The 20,241-nt window shown below is 33.3% G+C and overlaps 1 protein-coding gene and 1 long non-coding RNA gene across 2 annotated transcripts in view; one reads left to right on the top strand and one right to left on the bottom strand.

Moving 5' to 3' along the window:
- LOC111087471 overlaps nt 1-17,276 on the bottom strand; it is a 25,186-nt gene extending 7,910 nt beyond the window's left edge. Inside the window, exons 1-3 of the long non-coding RNA XR_002612143.1 lie at nt 17,150-17,276; nt 1,946-1,952; nt 429-431 (exon numbers count right to left, since the gene is read on the bottom strand). This is a non-coding gene — a long non-coding RNA (uncharacterized LOC111087471). The remainder of the gene's footprint in view (nt 1-428; nt 432-1,945; nt 1,953-17,149) is intronic.
- Nucleotides 1-19,676, top strand: part of LOC111087470 — a 25,872-nt gene extending 6,196 nt beyond the window's left edge. Inside the window, exons 2-4 of the mRNA XM_022394204.1 lie at nt 15,532-15,651; nt 17,273-17,444; nt 18,281-19,676. Of these exons, the coding sequence (XP_022249912.1) occupies nt 15,532-15,651; nt 17,273-17,444; nt 18,281-18,582 (594 nt within the window). The 3' untranslated portion in view covers nt 18,583-19,676. The remainder of the gene's footprint in view (nt 1-15,531; nt 15,652-17,272; nt 17,445-18,280) is intronic.
- Nucleotides 19,677-20,241: the final 565 nt, after the last annotated feature.

Here is a 20,241-nt window from a genome sequence, read left to right as displayed (position 1 = left end):
CAAAATACTAAGTCTATAGTTTCGAACGAATTAGGAACTCAAATTACTAATAAAATACGAACCTCGTATCTTTTCTTTTTGCTGAGATATTGCTTAGGTACTGAATCAAGCACAGTAGCCCAGCTCATCTCTTTTCGTTTTTGGAAACGGTCCCTTATATACAGTTTTATCAATATATATGACTTGTGAATAACCAATTAACAACTTAGAATGTCCCCCTAGTGGTTTTCTCAGCCATTATAAAATGTTGGGAAGCCCTCTCTTTCTTTAAAACCAAGATTTGACGCAGGTAGGTTGTGTATTCAGTCTGCTTCATATTTCATATTTTTTTAGATCGAAATACAGCTTTGTTTAGAATTTCGTGCAAAGCTACACGGGGGCTATCTGCACTAGCTATTACTAGAGGTAAGGAAACTTGTCATCACCACCAACTCTTGGGATACTCTTTTACCAATGAATAGCGGGACTGACCATCACATTATAACACCCCCACGACTGAAAGGACGAGCATGTTTGGTGGGATGGAGATTCGAACCCGCGACCCTCAGAATGGGAGTTGAGCATCCTAACCACATGGCCGAAATACAGCTTAGTTACTAACCTTGATAAATTATTTTATTTCATATCCTCTACTTAGAAACCTACGCCAAGCAGAAACTGAGTATAAAGGTCGAAACTAGAAGAGATAATTGTTTGCTTCTGTGTTTTAAGAAAATTAAGTTTAATAACTTATTTCTAAATATTAATAATCTATACACATATATAATGTATAACAATTGAAATGTTACTGTATTTTACAAAATACTAGTCTACTAAAACACAGCAAAGACAGGATCACTTTGTAAAGATTAAGGCCAACTATATATCATTGAATATGGTTTATTTCTTAATTTTTTATGTTGGTTACGAAATCGGTCAAATCTATCGAACCCGTAGAGATTAGTTAGTGAAAATAACAGATAAAATATCAAGTTTTTCTTTATGAAACGTTTCATAACTATCTGGACATTATATAGATTTCGCATATGAAATTTGAAAATTTTCTGATGCATAAAAGTATTTTTAATCTTAAAATGAAAACTAGTTTGCATGTTGGATAGGTAACATGTGAAAATAGAAAAAAAAGTATGAGAAAAACATTGCTTAACAAACCTTAAGAATTAATAAAAAAATGATATTTTGCGTATGAAAGCATTGTAATGTTAACTGATAATCTGCCAAATTTCGTTAACACACGCTTACTAATTTAAAGGTTATAGCATGAAAACTATAAAAAGCACAAAATGGTTACGAGGTTGGTCTGAAGGACCGAGCCCATGCTGAAAGGATTAAGGCACTAGTTTGAGTCATCCATAGCCAAGGAGAGTAGCAAGATGTGTTTAACATATTAAATGTCAGGATGCTATCAAGTGGAATGTTTAGTGTCTCACTGCAATCCAATAGATATAGTCAGGAATCTTCCCAGCTGGAAAGACATACTTATGATGCCCTGCATCCATATTTGGCAGCTGAAGTCGATGCAGAATCAGATAATGACTTATACTACTATGCATTGCATCATTATGATGATGCACATCCCTTAGCAGCATGCCATTCTGCACGAGACTTTTCTTGAAGATGCTACATTCATCAGGATGTGCTCATCTCTGGACTTGTAGAATATAGAAATCTTACTTGAATGTACACAACCTGTCAGCTGCACACCAATAGAGCAGCTGGTGGGAGATAACTATATGCATTATCATTTAATCATGGAGGTTATATAAAACAGGAAACCCACAAATGCTCAAGGGGATAGCTAAGGAAAATTTTGAACATTTCCTCAAGTGTTTCAAAAAGCCATTGCTTTGAATATTTGGATTCATGGACAGGCAGTACAGTACGTGATGCTTAGTTTATATGATCCTTGCACGCAACACCTTAAAACAATTGGCTAAGGAGAAACTCATTGACTGGGACACAGTACTCGATGGCTTGCACCATACTTTTACCCTCTGAGGAACCGAGCAATCCACAGGGGTAAGTTCAAAGCTTGGAAGCACATGCCACGTGAAACTTGACCACATATGCAGCTGATTTAAGAGGATTGCATTGGAAAGTATTATTGACTATGTCTCCTTTTTGATGAGATACTCATCAAGTTTATAGAGGAGCTGCTAAGAAAACCCTTGCAGCACCATTTTATCTCTCACAGAAGCAGTTTTACTGGTCTAAATCTCGTTTGTTAAACCACATACTGAAGCAAAAAATTCAAACCAGTAGCAAATGGTAACTGCAGTTACAGATTCAGCTGCGAGACAGTCTCTAGTGTCGTGATGACCACGATGAATGGCAAAACTGTTCATTGCCCAACTCCACCAGTTACAATGCAGCAGGTGCCAAAGTCATTGGAGTTTTTCTATGGGGCAAACATTTACAAGGCCCTTGCCACAACTGCAACACAATTGCTGAGTAAATTCCAGAAGGTGACAAGTAGTAGAAGGAGTCTCTGCTTCAGTTCTGCCATACCTAGTTATTCATGAATGTTCATATCCTGTCACCAGGCAGGACCACTAGACGTTTTTTCAAACTGATGTTACAATAGATTCAGAAAGGTTGGTGAGCAGCTGCAGCCACTTTAAAACCTTACTTGACTTTGGAAAGCCACCAATTTGGCCAGTAAGCAAAACTTTATTTTGACAAATGAAAAAATGTAGAGATGAGCGAAGTACATCTCTGGCTTTTTTCTTGGCAATGTAGCTCTGAACAAAGGTATTTTCTCTGAGCTGGGTTCAGGCTTTTGTATCTTATGAATGAACTTTCTGTAAAAATTGTCTATCAGTTTTGCTTGCTCAATATCTAAACTACACCTCCATGTCAATATCATCCAGTGCTGATGAGATTGGGCCTATGGAAGTAGAATGTATCTGTGCATATTTATAAACATGTATGCATACTGCCAAATGTACAAGTGGTATTAAATGATGTATTATAGACACATCCTAGTGTATTGCTACTGTCTGCTTTGGTTATAAGATAGGTGAATGCAGTAACACATCAATGCATGTTCTTTATTGAACACATGTGAATATATCGATGCAATGGAAAGTACCCATTGATTCAGTACACAAGATCTGCCATCTGAGTACTGGAAAATTCGACTGGATAACAAGAGTAAACTTAAGACTGCTTTCAGTACTCATGAAAGATGTTATTAATTTTGCATGCCATTCAGTTTGTTTAGTATGCTTATCACTTTTGACAGTTTGATGGAACTTACGATGGCCTTTGAACACGTGTTCCAAGCCAATGCTAGAACAGAGAATGGTATTCTAGTGCATCAAGAATGCAGGATTTAAATTAAAACCAGGAAGATGTGTGATCATGTTCATGGAAGTGGGGATACTTAGTAACATAGTATGATTGTACATTAGGTAATGATACTGCAAGAGTACAGCTTCATTTTACAACACTGACCGAGTTAATGTCACAGATATGTTTACAGATTATCGAGTCAACCAGTAATGTGGTGATAATTTTACTTTTGAATGAAATCCACAAATGATTGGCCATGAATTTCAAAGATAACAACTAAATGACCCAGACATAGCTACAGCATTTCTTTCCGTGCAACATGTAAAGCATGACCATTACATGCTGGCAAATGTATAACGTTCTACTCGATGTCTGTCACTTGTATAGTCAGTTACGAGTACAAGATGTTGTGTGGTACCATCATTATGAACAGCTGAGACGTGATAACCAACGTATAACGCAGAGCTCTAAGACAGGATATACTTCAGACTTTGCTTCACGCAAGAACTGAAAGACATCATGGAATGTTATGCAAATGCTATCTTTGAAATTCATGGCCAATCATTTGTGGATTCCATTGAAAAATAAAATTATCACCACATTATTGGTTGACTCGATAATCTGTTGTGAACATGCAAAAGTGTTTTTGTTTTTTTGCCACATTTGCATAAGATATTGAGTGATGGTGTAGACACTGTATCACATGTACAAAAAATCCGGTTGTATCATGGAAAACTCCATCAGAGTTGTAGGTCCTGCTATCGAAAGAATATCCCTATGTACAGTTGGTCTTCTGCCCAAAACTGAGAATAGTAATTGATGTATTCTGGTAATGAATGATTAATTGGGCTGAAACTTAGGTGGTGATTGACATGTTAGTATAGTTTGTCACAGATATTTTGACTGAATAATTAATTTCACACTTTGGAGCACCTGAAGATATTCACACAGATCAAAAGGTTAACTTGAATAGCCACTTATTGGCCAAGTGTTAGGTGTAGTGAAAATTTGCACTTCACTATATCATCCCATCTGAAGATTCAGCTAAATGAGCAGTATAAACTGTCAAACATATGCTTGCTAAGTTTGTTAGGTTCACTAAACTCAAAGGATTAAATACCTACCACATGTCATGACAGCGTACTGTTCAACCAAGAAAAATTAGCCTAATGTTCTCCAAATATCCTGATGTTTGGATTAGTAGTACAGCTCCCAGTGGCCTTGTAATATAGCTCTCTCCTCAGAAACATGTGGAATGGCTGCATTCTTTAGTAGTTGATGTTCATGAATTTGCAATCAGGAAATAGATAAAGCAGCTACGCATGAAAAAATATTATGATAAAAAAGTAGCAGAACAAACCCTCGATCCTGGTGACTGGGTTTGGTTATTGAATACAGCAGCATGATGTAAGCAACTTGGTTCTGTTGATGCTCAATGAGATGAATTATGGTTACAGCAGTCGCATGATTCACATCAAAAACATTGACAAGCTTAAACTCTACGTCACCAAAGAGCTCTGAAGAACTCGTTATTATTCCAGGAATCAGAAGCAAATGAGCAGGTTCACTCTGATAATGAGAGTACTGTATCATTTAATCCTATCTCTGGAGGTTGATAACATATATCTGGCAGTTTGTGACAAGTCACGAGAAAATTCCAGTGGAGGAGTAGACAATTTGTTTTGGTGATCGACTGAAACATTGAGAATGATCTCCTAATCATTACATCGATCATCAGTTATAAAGGTCAGTTGATTTAGATATCAATGACAGAAAGGAAGTGGCATTCCTTGTTTCCTCAGTTATTGAGTGGTGGTTTGCAGCAAGTTGCCAACAGGATATCGTGTGATGACCACTTAGTTATTGCACAATTAGGACAGTTGGTTAATTGTTAGAGCAATAGCTGAAAGGGCATTGTGATTTTATTACTTTCTGAGCTATTGGGTGATATTGTTCGGGCATTTTGTAATAACCACTTGATCTATCTTGCTGAATTATAGCAAAATGTTTGTAGAACAGACTTTGTGAAACTCACGAGATACACAGCCAGGACAGCTGAAGTTATTAAATAAAATTCTGGAAATCGATCATCGGTCTTAAACTCTACATCAGCAATGAGCTTCTGGAGAACTGAATATTTCAGGAATCAGAGAAAGATGAGCAGGTTAATTTTAATGGTAATAGTATCATATCATATAGTCTTACGTCAAGAGATTGGCTATTGTTGAGAAGTCAGATGTTGGTTTATTATATACTTTCTATAACTCCTCATTTAACTGTGAAATAACATGTAATTTTAATTTTTTTGCATTAGGTTTAACTTATGTCAGTAAGCAACTTGGTGTATTGTTTGGCCCTAAAAATTAGGGTCAGTTTCAGTTACAAACATAAGTATCAGTCTTCACTTTCCCAGTGTTTCCAGACTCTGCTAAATCTACCAGACACTGGTGGCAAACATCACATTCCTAAGATGTTCGTTGGCCAGAGCTGGTACTGCGGTGACTGCATATTCCCTGCCCGAAATACAAAAGTCTCAATCACTGATCATATAAAGTGAATTGTACTAGGTCCATCAAGAAAAATACATGTATAGACCTATTCTCACCAAGTCCATACTACATTCAGATACAACTTAAACCCTATGTTACTGACTGAAGTCCTGACTTTCTGGCAACAAAACACCCATCACATTTTAACTTGACTTGTCAATAGAGCCATAGGTTTTGTAAATTGCCTGACAATCTATTGTGCTCTCTATAAAAATGCAGTGAACTGCCTAATCGATATAAAGACCTTCAGCCTAACCAATCGTGGATGTATTTTTTAGATTAAATTAAATCAAATAACAAATAGTAATGCATCTTTTAAGTGTCTGCCTTCAAAACTGTTGATCGTACAGTAAGTATTTAACAGGAAACTACAAATTAGGGCTCAATTCTAGAGAGGGATCCTTCGAAATGCCACATCTGTGAGATTGACAGGTGAACAACCAACATTAGCTGCTCGTATCTACTGCTGAATTTCTTAACTATTATATATATATATATATATATATATTCTTGAATTTAATTTGTATTTCGAGTTTGTAATTTAATTTTGTGGTTCTGTCCAGGGACGTAGCCAGAGTAAAAAAAATGTGGGTCACCACTAGTTTTTAGCTCTCAAAGCGTTTGTGATAATTAAGTTAGGGATGGAGAAATGATTTTAGTATATAGTAGGACTATTATTTTGCTTTGTATATGATTTGCTTATCTTTATTGTTTTGTTTTCAATTAAGCTTACAGTAATACTGCTTTATATATATATTTAGCACAAACAATAGTTTAGTTTCTTTGATTTAGTTTTAGTTAAAAGTAATATCATGACGTGTAGGTTGTTGAATAAATTATTTCACGACATTCACTTTGTAATAATAATTACCAAATTGTCGAATATAAAATGCAAATGCTTGTAAGAATTTTAAGCGGCAAAATTTGATTACTTATCAAAAATAGTTTTATTTCAGTTTAAGTACATGGTGAATGACCATCTGTGCTTGTGTCACAATTATCTATTAAATGACAAACCTCTGCAAGCTGAACTGTGCAAATATAGATGACATATGGTGCTACAACAGTGTAATGTGTGAATAAATTTTAAGGCATCGGTCATCATAGACGCAATTACAGAGACACCATTCGCAATTATAGTTAACAAGTCTAATGTAGAACCCATTAATATAGATATAATAGGCAATAACAATCACTTTATCTGCAATGTATTAACTCCAACTCCAAGGCGAAAAAATGACGTTGTAAATTTAATACGGTATATAATTCTTAGCTTGTACCTAGGCAAAGCTATAATAAAGCATGTGTCAGCCATACTTGTTACAAGCATACACGATAAAAATGACTCACCCATAGAGCATACTTTTAAATAATGTGTAAGGAAATGTCTTTCCTTATCGGCAACATGACAGCCATCTACCAACATATGCAAGATTTGTTTTACTTTTTGCACTTTGCCAAATATTTAAAATTATAGCTAAAAAATATTTTTTCTCTCTTAAAAGTGTGGGCGCCCAGACGCCAGGGACCCAGTCTGTCCACACCAATGGTTTCATTTAACTTAGATATATTTTGCAAAATATATTAGATATATTTGAAATTTGTAATATTTTCAAATTTTGAATTTGTATGTTTTGATTTAATTTTACTTTAGTTTCGTAATGACCATAATTGGCTGGCTATTATAGTTTCATTTCATGATGGTTTAACTTTTTTCTTGTATTGTAATTTTGATTTATTTTAACTTAATTTTCGTATCATGATTTCGATATAGTGTTACTCTTTTTTTCAGCTAATTTTAGATATAACTATTTTAAGTTGCTTTTTTATTTTTTACTTTAATTGGCTGTTGGAGCCGTTGTGTAACTCTTTGTTGACTTTGCTTAGGTGCCACCTAATTAAACTCTCTAATTTAGCCATTATATGTTTACTTTTAATGTTTATTCCAATGCCCCCCCTCCCCAAATAAAATAAATCCCCACAGTTAACCTAACTGACAAGACTGTCACATGACCACCACCTGGGAAAACATTTGCCGGAAGTAAGCGGCACAGTTTTGTTTTCATTGCTAAACACAATATACACACACATAGTATCCTCACTACAATCTCACCGAATTTTGGCAAGGAAATAAGTGATAAAAACGCTGATTGAATATTTCTGAGGTAAATATCAAATGCTTTTCATGAGTTTAGATCTACTGACAATGTGCAGAGTGTAAGTAATATCAGCACGCTGTAAATGGACGAGAGGTCATTTTGCTTTGTCCTGAAGCCAAGAGGCTCGACTCCAGGAAAGATCTAAACTTCGGCGAACTTTGCTATATCTATCATCTACACTCTAGATCTATCTATCACGTGTGTATCCATCATCGAGTAATATCTTGTTAATCTTCTCAATTTACGAGAATATCAATTTAATTCGGAAAACTATTCTATTGTAAGAGCAGTGAAATATAAAATAAATTATATTTAGATAATGCCTCAATTCATTGAAGTTACACGTTTTAATGATTAATGGAAAAATTCACATTTAATATCAGTTCATTCCGTGAAGAAAATCAGTGAGTTGTCAGTGACTGTATTAAGAGAAAGTTCTGTGATATCCAGGCATATCATGTAGATAATATTTATTCTGCCCAAGAGAATATTACAGTAGCTTATAGCATCTGGGTTGAAAAAAATTAGCACTGTAATATTGGTTTGAATTTCGAGCAAAGCTGCACGAAGGCTATCTGCGTTAGCCGTCTCTAATTTAGTAGAGAAGGCAGCTAGTCAACACCACCCATCGATAACTCTTGGACTACTCTTTTATTAACGAACAGTTGGGTTGAATATCACATAACGCACGAAAGGGCGAGCACGCTAGGTGACAAGGGTTCGAACCCGCAGACTTTAGATATTAGCAATATTATCATTTCAAAATGAAGCACATTATTAGTTGAGTGAAACACAACGCAAGTAGATTTTGGCAGGCTTTTTTTTTAACAGAATAGACCCCACGTAGAGAGCTTTTACGGAACTCAGATAACATTTATTTTCGTGTTCATGTTCAGTTACAGTGAACTGATTTAAAGTAACTTTTGGATCCAAAAATAGAATAGTAGGGTGGCCGAGTGGTCTTAGGCGCTGGTTTAAGGCACCAGTCTCTTCGGAGGCGTGGGTTGGAATCCTGCACCTGCCAATAATTTGCCCCCCCCCCAGTGGCACAGCGGTACGTCTGCGGACTTACAACGCTAGAAACAGTGTTTCGATACCCTTGATGGGCAGTGCACAGATAGCCCAATGTGTAGCTTTGTGCTTAACTTCAAACAACAACAATAACAAAAAAAAAAAGATCTCGATTTCTGAAGAAGGCAGGGTTTGTTTAAACTCATAAATTAAGCACTGGTTTTCTTTTAAGTGTAGCCTTTAGTAAAAGCCAAGCCTAACTTGGAATTTACTATCCCTTTACTGTATTTTTAATTTTGGACTGTAGCATTCTCCGAGTTTTCTCTTAACTTGTTTGTGTTGTTTTTCATTTGTAGTTTAGCTTATTTTATTTTTATTAACTTACAAGGGAGATCACATTGAACTAGCAAAGTTTTTAATCATGCCAGTTGCACACATTCACGAAAAACACTTGCCATTTATTGTACTTTGTTTTTGTACTGAAAAAAAAATCTGCTTTTTTGTTTCCTGTCCTTCTCTTTCGTTCTGCATGTGAGTCTTGGTTCGAGTTTCGGGAAGAACACGCTCGATATATTTGAACCTCAAGTTAGTGGGCCCTAACTGACTGACTACTAAGAGGTAAACCAGTGAACTGGAAAATATCAAATGACGTTCTCGCAAAGTGAAAAAACATTGTTAAGTCCGTTGATGTAAACTTCAACCGTGATCCGATCTATACTATACACTGAGAAGTTATTACTATTAATTTATTATTTTTGTTGTTCTGATGTAAGCTTCAACCCTATCCAATCTAGGCTACACAACAAATGGAAAATGTTGTTCCACAGTATGTCATAGCAATGGTATTTTTTAATGATATATTTGTATTTATGTCTCAAAACTTCCTTGTTTAAATTTTGGAGACGACTTTTATGGGTAATGAAAGAAACTTTACTGCAAATCTAAAACATTTCGACAAGCTTTTGTCATTATTATAATAAAATGTCTTTCACTACCCATTCAAGCCGTCTCCAAACTACGTTCTCAACAGATTGGGTTCCTTGTCACCAAATTCCAACACTCTTGTTTACCCTGTCAGATTGATCATCAAATAATCAGACAAAGCATGCAAAGACTTAGTCCACACAACGAGGCTGTCATTATTGCTTCCCAAGAGGCACTCACGTGATTGTCAACACATTTGTCAGTGTCATTTAAGTCTATTAAGCAATATTTCAGACTGGATATGGGAGCAAAGTGTACCGATTCAGGACTGAAAGTACAGTAATGGAAATACCATGACTGAGTGTGCAAATGATGTCAAGTGTATGCACTTTTCTTGCATTACTGCACCAGATGCATGTATGGGGGAAACAATCATACTCACTCATGTTCTACTTATGGCAAATAGCTCATTAACTAGCACAGGATCCCCCAGTGGCACAGCGTATGTCTGCTGACTTACAACGGTAGAAACCGGGTTTCGATAGCCATGGTGGGCAGAGCACAGATAGCCCATTGTGTAGCTTTGTGCTTAATTACAAACAAACAGTGAAAATAAAAGCGTATGGATACTAATATATTAAAAAGGGTTGAAGAGAACTCTAAAATAAGGAAGGGGTTGTCACAGTTGAAATAACTGTTGATTTAGTCTTTGCGTAACTAGCTTAGAATGTGGTTTTAGTAAGGTATACTTATGTAATTCTAATAAATGTTGGTGTTTAAAGACATCCGCATTAATAGAATGTAGAAAGGTCGTGAACATTCACTCATCTGTTTGCTTAAGTACAGGTTATATAGTTCAACAGAAGCTAGTATCAGCTTCACCCCGTACCTGTCTCTAATACCTGGAGAAGGATAAACTCATTTTAAGGGGTGATACAGATACTGGTACAAGTTGGTATGAACCGGAGTTTTCTCCGTTGTATATATTATTTGGAACAGCCATTAATGTATGCAATCTAAATATTGTGGGATACTACATAGGATCCTGGTATTAAATTATTCCTTCTTATGTTTTTGCCCTGAGTGGGTATGTGGTATTCCTGCTCCTGTTCGGAAACTCTCTCTCTAGACCCCCTACCGGCCAATTTGTGTTCAAACAATTATTGTAAATAAGGGTATTATTTTGTATGTTCACCTATATATTTTTTCTTTCTTTGCTGTCTGTGTTCATTGTATTACTCTGCAAAACATTTCCAGAAATTACACTTTATGGCTACTTGTATTATTATTATCTGTGACATCAATGTGCCTGAATACTATTTGCAGCATGCAATTATTCAATATAACAACACTGAAATAATTTCTGCACAAGTATGAAAGCACTCCACATAACAGAAGGTGTGTTTATGGTATGTAGTCATGTGATACAACAGTGTGTATATTGAACATAACCACATCGTAAAGCCGTGTCTATGCCAATACGTAATGTATGTACAGCATGTATTCATTTTAGTCTCAACAGATTGATTACGGTTGGAAGTAACCGAATATATTATATGCAGCCATATAAGTAGACAATTTGACATCGTGTGCATTGCAAACACGTAAATAAAAGTTGTAGTATAACTACTTGATACAGCGATGATTGCACACAATGTTTAAACAAGTATAACAGAAACAAAAAGATGATATCCAACCACATAGCCTGACAGTCTCATTGTTCAGGTATGGGTAAAAACAATAACGGATACTTTAAATTCTATGATTCTAAAAATTTAGAATTATTTTTTCTATGTTGCAAGTGTCATAAAAAGTAAATCAAGCCGATCATTATACATTTGATATAGGTGATTGAGCATAGTCTTGTGATTAGCATGTTGAGCTGTCGAAGGGTCCAAAACGAAGTGCTGAACTTTCAGATGTGGATGTTTATAATTGTGACAGTCAATCCGCTTATTTAGATCATACAGCCAGAAAAAGTATTGTGGCATTCGATGCTGCTGGTTAGCTGCCTTCCCTCTGGTCAGTAGTTCAAAAATTAGGGATTTTTATATTTGAAATCTAATATTCTCTGACATGACCCTTTGACCCAACTTATGCACAGTGCTGTTTAATTTGAAAATTCAAAATTCCAGTTCAAATCAACATAACAGAGACAACTATCGATTATGTTTACCTTCCTCGAACTTTTTAAAATATTATGAACTTCCCCAATATGTTTTATGAACCTTATTCTTGTTCTGGTGTTACTTTCCATCTAAACTGTACTGCTTTTTAACTAATCAATCTATCTTTCTACTTGATTAATAATACAAATCAAGACATATTGAAAGATTTATAATGTCCAAAAATATTTTGTAGTTACCTTCTGTTCACTTCTTTTTACTTACAAATTAAAAAATCCTGTAGGATAACTTCGATTTATTTCCCACAAGTTCAGAACTCGTTTTAAAATACTATAAACATAACGTTTTGTGGCAGTTTCTCATCATAAATTAATCTAACACTTTACTAAATGTCAATTTTATATGAAATAAGTAAAATAGCCGTGAAAAGATAAAACGATCATACAGAAGTTTGAGTACCTTATTTTACAATTTTGGAGCCTCACCACGTCATTATAGTACACTTCGCCACGTCCGGTTATGCTCTGTTTGAAGATAGCACATGTTGATAATAGCCCTGCATCACAGTTTCCAATGCAAAAGGGTCTTTCGCAAGACTGCAATATACAAAGCACACCAATCCTCCCTGCAACCTTTCCACAATCCATCGGTTTCCCAGTGCCCGTTTAAACAGTCCAATTGCACATAAATTCATAGGTGACTTGACCAGTATGTCTTCATACTGGATTAGCGTAATTACCAATTTCGTTCTATAGCTGTTTGATGTATGTGACAGTTGAATAGGAGGTATGACTGGAAGCCTTATCTCGATGAATCCACACCATATTGGCCTTGTTTCCAAATGGACATCTTTCCTGCTCATGTTGTGTACTGTTGCCTGGAGCACATGGATGTATTTACCACGAACATTTGCGTACATGTATTCTCACCTATTACAAGACACTACATTTTGCTTACCACGGCAAGGGTACGACTTGTTTCAGGCCTTTTTCTGGATGGTCCTGGTTCTCAAAGTTCATCCATATTCTTTTGTTTCCCAGTATTATTAAGTACTAAGGATATGCCCATGTTCGAAAAATTCTAAATCCCCGATCTGAGCACACTGTTATGATCTGGGTGACATTAAACTACTCACATAACGCCAAACAATGTCGAAATGTATATCAGATACATCATTACGCCGCGACTTTATATTGGCTATGGTTGTTACGTGACTCGCTGATTTGCATATCCAAAAGTCAACACTGTATGTTCCTTATAATTACTAACAAAGGACGTTTGTTAAAACTTGTTCTCCTTATTCCTTCAAAATCATATATATATATTCGGAAGAAAAGAAGAAACATCTGCAGTCTAGTGTGATGTTTTAGGCCTATTGGTTCCATTGCTTTGCCAACTTTCTACTGCAACATTATATATCTCATAATACATACGAATGACGTTTCTAATAGATCTTTTGGATGCAATTATACGAGATTGACCTGAAATACTGTTTTACAGACCTCCGATATGAAATCATCCATGGACTAATTAACAGAAATGTGACAAAAAAAAACCTGTAGTATAACATGAGTTTTATCACAAATAGTAAGCCTATTTGTTCCATTACTTCTATAGCTTTCAGCTTGTAACACCGTAATAATATAAAAAAGTCATAACAATAAACCGAAAAATGTGACTGACAATATTCAACAAATGTGTAAAGAACATTATGTTAGACTTGCAGAGACAAAAAAAAAAACAAAAAAACTGTTACACTTTTCATACTTCTGAAGATATTCTACAGAACTAGGAAAACCAGAGAGAGGAGGATAAAAGAAACACACAAGCATGTATTGCTGACAAGTGAAAGAGAGACGTCTAGTTATGTAAACATAGAAGTTTCGATGGTTCCTACATTCTATTAATAGCCTCGAGTGTTGATGAACAGTAAATATACTGTACATGAAGAGAACCTCAGCACCGAAGACGAAAACGATGGAGTTTTTTATTTTAATATTTTTCCAAGAACAGTTCAGTGGTTAAAAAAATAAATTGACATCAGCCTTCTTGATAAACCTCCGGCTTCCATTAAGATTGGCGCTGATTATTTTCATTTTGTTAGTAGTAGTAGTTTATTGTACACAAATGTAACCCTTTACTTGCTTATTTTCATACCTGGTATACATATAGCAAAAAGCTATTAATAAAACTAATCTGCCAAAACTGAAAACAATATTTCCAAAAATATTTAATAATAGTTAAACATTACATATATCAATATTTTCTTTCTCTTTGCAATGTTGTATGACTTAGAATAAAGTCAGAAAAACAATCTGTACCAGTAATGTTTTCAAATGAGCATATCAAGGTTAAACTGTATATATATATATGTCTAAAACTTATTAGCCAAATTTTGGGTTTAACGGCTTCAATGTGTCTACATAGATGCAAATAACAGCTTACCTAAGTTTCTACAACAACTGACAAAAATTATTGGGAGGTCAATGACTAGGGAATACAATGTTGAGTTTTCAAGTTTTCTTGCCAGTGTATATGGTGTTTTATTAAAGAGTGAAGAGGGTAAAATACTTACAGATTTTAATTCTACTGATTTTACAGCCACACGTTAAAAGAATTTCGACCCTGAATATTATTATATATTAATCTCGTGGGTTTTAAAAAGGCTTAACCTCATTATCTAGGTAGCATTTATAAGTAATGCTATAAGATTAGTAAAATTAACCTTAAATTAAAATTACGACATTTCCATGATAAAAAAAGCGGATTTTAACAATATAAATACTGTTGTGTATCCAAGTATTAAAGTAAATCAATGTGTTACTAAACATGGGGAATTACTTTTATCAAATGCACAGTCAATGTACTAGCTCTTATAATTTAGGCAAGTCTTTAAATAAGTGACATAGAGGTAATATTTTCTACTAACAAATAATTATACTGTAGCTATTATAAGTAACTAATATAAAAGTGAATAAGCCCATTATGATTACAAATGTGACAGCCCAACAAGTATGTACCTAGTTTTCCCATTAAATGTTTCTTCAATATGGTATTTTTAAACTGTTAGTAAGTGTTTGCAACATAACTATTTTTGTTTCACTTCACAACACAATGTGTGTTTCCAATTAATAGATCATTTGGTGGATTCTTTTCATTGTTCACTTGCTAAATTCATGGTGAGTGTATAAAATGCTTGGAAAAGAGAAGTATTTTCTTCATTTCAATTCTGCAAAATGCAAAATATATAAATGGGTTGTGTAATGAGATGAAAATTGAAATCAGTGAAAAATGTTATTAATTAAAAATCAAGCAGTTGAACCCAATTTAATAAAAGCATGGATTACAAAATGTATATAAACAAAAACAGAGATGGAAGTAGTATTGAGCATATCAACTTCTTTTTAAACAAAAACTTGTTATGTGATTGATTTACTACCCCAATATAATACTTATTTTTCTTAACAGCCTAAAACAAAACATAAGGTCCACAACAGAAACAAGATCCAAAGAAATAATGCACTATCCAAAAACCTACAATGGGATAACCATGACAATCAGGTGGAGCTACATCAATTGAAAGAGCAGGTACTAATGAAGTAATAAATAACTTCAGCTTGGTTATATGCTGATTATTTTAAAAGAAATGCCTTTGAAAGAATAACTTTGTTAACTAACCAGATTTTTACAACTAAAATTGTCATATTTAAATTTTCAAAACAATTTTTATCATTCATTGTGCTGGTTTTTAAGTTTTAAAATGGGCAATCCTGTAAACAAATTTCCAATACTTACTCAGTGGCAACTAATAGAGAAGATTAAAAAGTTCCCAAGTCAGATAGGAAGTAAGTTAAATCTGATGAAAATCAATATTTTAAATTTCTTTTTATTTTATAACCCAGACAATAAAAACAACAACAAAAAATATGGACAAAAGAATAACCTGAGATGTTATCCTTTTTGAGTGTTTAGAGACATTGGTACAGAAAGTATCCAACAACTAAGTAACAAAAATATCTGAGGAACAACTGCAGGATGGTTTGAGACAAAATTTATGAAACTTATCTAAAATGAAATTTGTACTGAGTGTACATTTTAATTCCAAGTCTGAATACTAAGTTCCTATCCATACATCAGTAAAAGCAGTAAACAGCATCTTAAATGATACTTCCTTATGGTTCACTGCTGATGAAGTACAACATCAGTACACTGAAAATGAACTTAAAAATGGGTTAAAACCAGGTGACGAAACCACAGATACCAGACTATTATTGATTCAGTAGATCATCACCAGCCTGATAGTAAGTATGTTTTTCATTCTCCAATCTTGTGAAACCGTTCACCAACAAGTGAAGTATATTTACAGCAGCATTACCCTAGAGTAAAGAAGTGACTTATCTATTTTGGGGCTGCTGAAATCCCCAAGATAATAGCTTTCAATATGAGAAACTTGTTTCTTCTTTATCTTATTGATTTACATATTTATATTACAAACACTTAACAGTTTATTAAACATTTTTTAATATAACTTAAGTCCATTGTGTTAGCTGAACCATTCTGATGAAGAACTCTGTTAGAAAATTGAACAATAAATTACATATTTATACATGTATGAATATTATACTATAACAATGAACAAGTGTTTTCTCTGAAAACATTTTGTAAATGTTTGTAAACAGAATCAACTCACAAATAAGTATTAAAGTAAATTACTATAATTTATAAAATTAACATTTTTATTTAAATATTAAAATACAAAGAGCTATAACAATCTAAATAACACATAATTGTTACAAATTTCTGTACCAATACTTCATTTCAGCACTATCAAGTACATATTTCAACTGTAAATATCAGGCAAGCCTAAGTACATTATAAGCATTTAACTTTAAAAGTACCATCAACAATTTTTCAAAGCATTCATTACTTTCATATTTTGTTTCAAGTGTATACATAAGATTTAAAAACATCAATGATTGAAAAGGTACCATAAATAATAATATTTTTTTAAGCTTTTTATGACTGGAACCATAGTGGATTTTACATGGCTTTCCAGAAATTGTTAAAAAAAGGATTAAATAACAACAAATCTTTTTTGGCTAGTTATCAATATACACTATTTTTCTTTAATACATTATTCATCATCAATCCTTTCTCTTTCATCATTGGCTTGTGAAGAAATATTTCATTGATATCCTCTGTATTTCAGGTCAAAAAACACTCTGATCTCAGACATGATAGCAGTGAACTTGTCTCCCACACAGTCAAGTCAGCAAATAATGGGAACAAAGAAAAAGATGACTGTCAACCTTTAATGACGAACAAGAAAGAAAGCAAAGTCTCTAATGGACACAAAAAAATATCACATGACCATCATCTATGTAAGTCTTCTATTAGTAGCAAGCAAAGAAATTCAATGCAGTACTATGATAGATAGAAACAGAAGCTAGCCAAATGAACACAACACCATAACAGATGTAGTTATGTTTTAATTATTTTAGTCAAATAAATTGTGGTCAGGTTATAGGGTTTTTATTCATTTCTATCAAGACTTCTTGAACCTACGTGTTTTTCTGACATCATTAATAATATTCTGTTTATAGTTATATGTGTAATTTCTATGTGTGTTTTTCTGACGCCATTAATAATATTCTGTTTATCGTTGTATGTGTGTTTTTCTGATGTCATTAATAATATTCTGTTTATAGTTATATGTGTAATTTCTATGTGTGTTTTACTGACATCATCAATAATATTCTGTTTATAGTTATATGTGTAATTTCTATCTGTTTTTCTGACATCATTAATAATATTCTGTTTATAGTTATATGTGTAATTTCTATCTGTTTTTCTGACATCATTAATAATATTCTGTTTATAGTTATATGTGTAATTTCTATGTGTGTTTTTCTGACATCATTAATAATATTCTGTTTATAGTTATATGTGTAATTTCTTTGTGTGTTTTTCTGACATCATTAATAATATTCTGTTTATAGTTATGTGTGTAATTTCTATGTGTTTTTCTGACGTCATTAATAATGTTCTGTTTATAGTTATATGTGTAATTTCTATGTGTGTTTTTCTGAGGTCATTAATAATATTCTGTTTATAGTTATGTGTGTGTAATTTTCCATGTACTTTTTTTACATCTTTTAGCAGATGTTCAGCTGTTATTCTTATTTCTTAAAATAACTTTTGATCATTGTCATTCCAGCTAAGACAAAAAAAGGAAAAATTACCCCAGAAATGAAGATTATAAGTAAAGGAGTGCACTACCATTTTAACCACACAAAAATACATAATCATCACCTTCGCAAAGCACAACATCTTCCTTCAAAAATGTTATTCAACAACCTGAAAGATTCTGGCAGTGGTCTCGTTGGAAACAAAAAATTAAACAATCTTTTGAAAACTGCATCAGGCCGAAAACTTCCCAAGAACAAAATCAAGAAGTTGAAGAAAACTGCCGAGAAGAAGAAGCTAGTACCAAAGTTGAAAGCAAAGTTCAATGTGTGATCATACATGTATTTTCCATATAAGTCAGTTACTAATAGGCTTCAGCTCAAAGAAAATAAGCTATTCATGGGAATAATTGCTATTGATTATTTATTCAACCCATTCACTACGGCTGGGGCGTATATTTCCCAGTGCTCCTATCCCCCTCATACTGTGACTGGGATCAAGTCAAGTCAAAGTTCATCATCAGAAACCAATGATGAACTTTGACTTGACATGATCCCAGTTGCAGCGTGAGAGGATGAGAGCACTGGGAAATATACGTACCAGCTACAGTGAAAGGATTAAAGAGAACTGACGCTATTAATTATTCAGTTACTTGCTTTTTAATGCTTAGATATAAAGTTGCAGGATATAGTCTGAAATTCTAAACCCTGTATTTACTTTCTAGAATATATGTGATGTTTAGATAGATGTTTTTTATTAGACACGTACCCATTTCACAGAGGGCATGTTATTCATCCAAATATACATAAGTAGCCTGAATTCTTTATAAATGTCAACAGAGCAAATAGCACAATTATTGAAGTACTTCTTCCTGATATATGTAAACAAAATTTTAGTTTTCATTTCTCTTCTTAACATTCCACATACAAAATGTAAAACATTCACTTTTCTCTCTCTCTCTCTCCATTATATAACTTTCACTGATATTTTCATTAGTTGTTTTTGATTGTACAACTTCCTCTTATTAATTTTTTAAGATTTTTTTCATTTAGTTTATAAAAAATCTTAGTGAAAAGCACCAGCCACATCAATTAAGATGAAAAACAAGCATATACAGTAAAATAGTAAACTGCAACATATTTAGTATTTATAAGCAATGAATTTAAGTGACATAAAAATGTGAAACTGAAAAAATGCATTAGTTTGTTCTAATTACTTGATAACTTAATCTGTTAGTAAATGTTGCACACCAGTAAGATGTAAGTAAAAGTATAATAAAATAAGTATTTGTAATACATACACATTAGAATAATGACAAACTTACCATCAAAAATTCATTTATAGATTCAGTCATTGAACTAGAAGATACAATGTCAACAACAGACTAAAAAACAGATCATCTCACTGAAAATTAATTTTTGTATTTTTTTTTAATTTGAAAAATATTTTTGGTTAATTGTTCTAACAAAATTCTTATCATACTACATACATACTAAACCAAACTTCTGATGTTGTTTTTCCAACTTTTGGTGGTTCTAACATTTCTCAGTATTTTGTTGTACAATATCAAACCAAAAAATGGTAGTCTTTAACACTAATTGTTCTTTAAATAAAATTACTATAAACTATGATTATACTGATAAACACTGTAAAATTACAATAAAATATTTTGTTTTCACCTGTTTCATGTACGTGTAACAGGTGAAAACATGTCATGTCTCAAAGCATCATTAAAATGATAGAAATCTGTATAACTGCCACCATTTTTTGAATAATTTAGACAAATAAATGTTGTTACTATTGAAAAATACTCTTGTGAAAAATGTTGCTTTATTTACATATGTAGTTTAATAAGAACATTATTTATACTTATATATATATATATATATACATATATATATATAGAGAGAGAGAGAGAGAGAGAGAGAGAGAAATTCTCATACTTTTTAAAAACAAAGATGATAATTCAAAGAGTATTTTTTATTTCAGTCT

Source organism: Limulus polyphemus, unplaced genomic scaffold (assembly GCF_000517525.1).
Source record: "Limulus polyphemus unplaced genomic scaffold, Limulus_polyphemus-2.1.2 Scaffold2194, whole genome shotgun sequence".
Taxonomy (NCBI): domain Eukaryota; kingdom Metazoa; phylum Arthropoda; class Merostomata; order Xiphosura; family Limulidae; genus Limulus; species Limulus polyphemus.
This window is presented reverse-complemented; position numbering and strand designations above follow the sequence as displayed.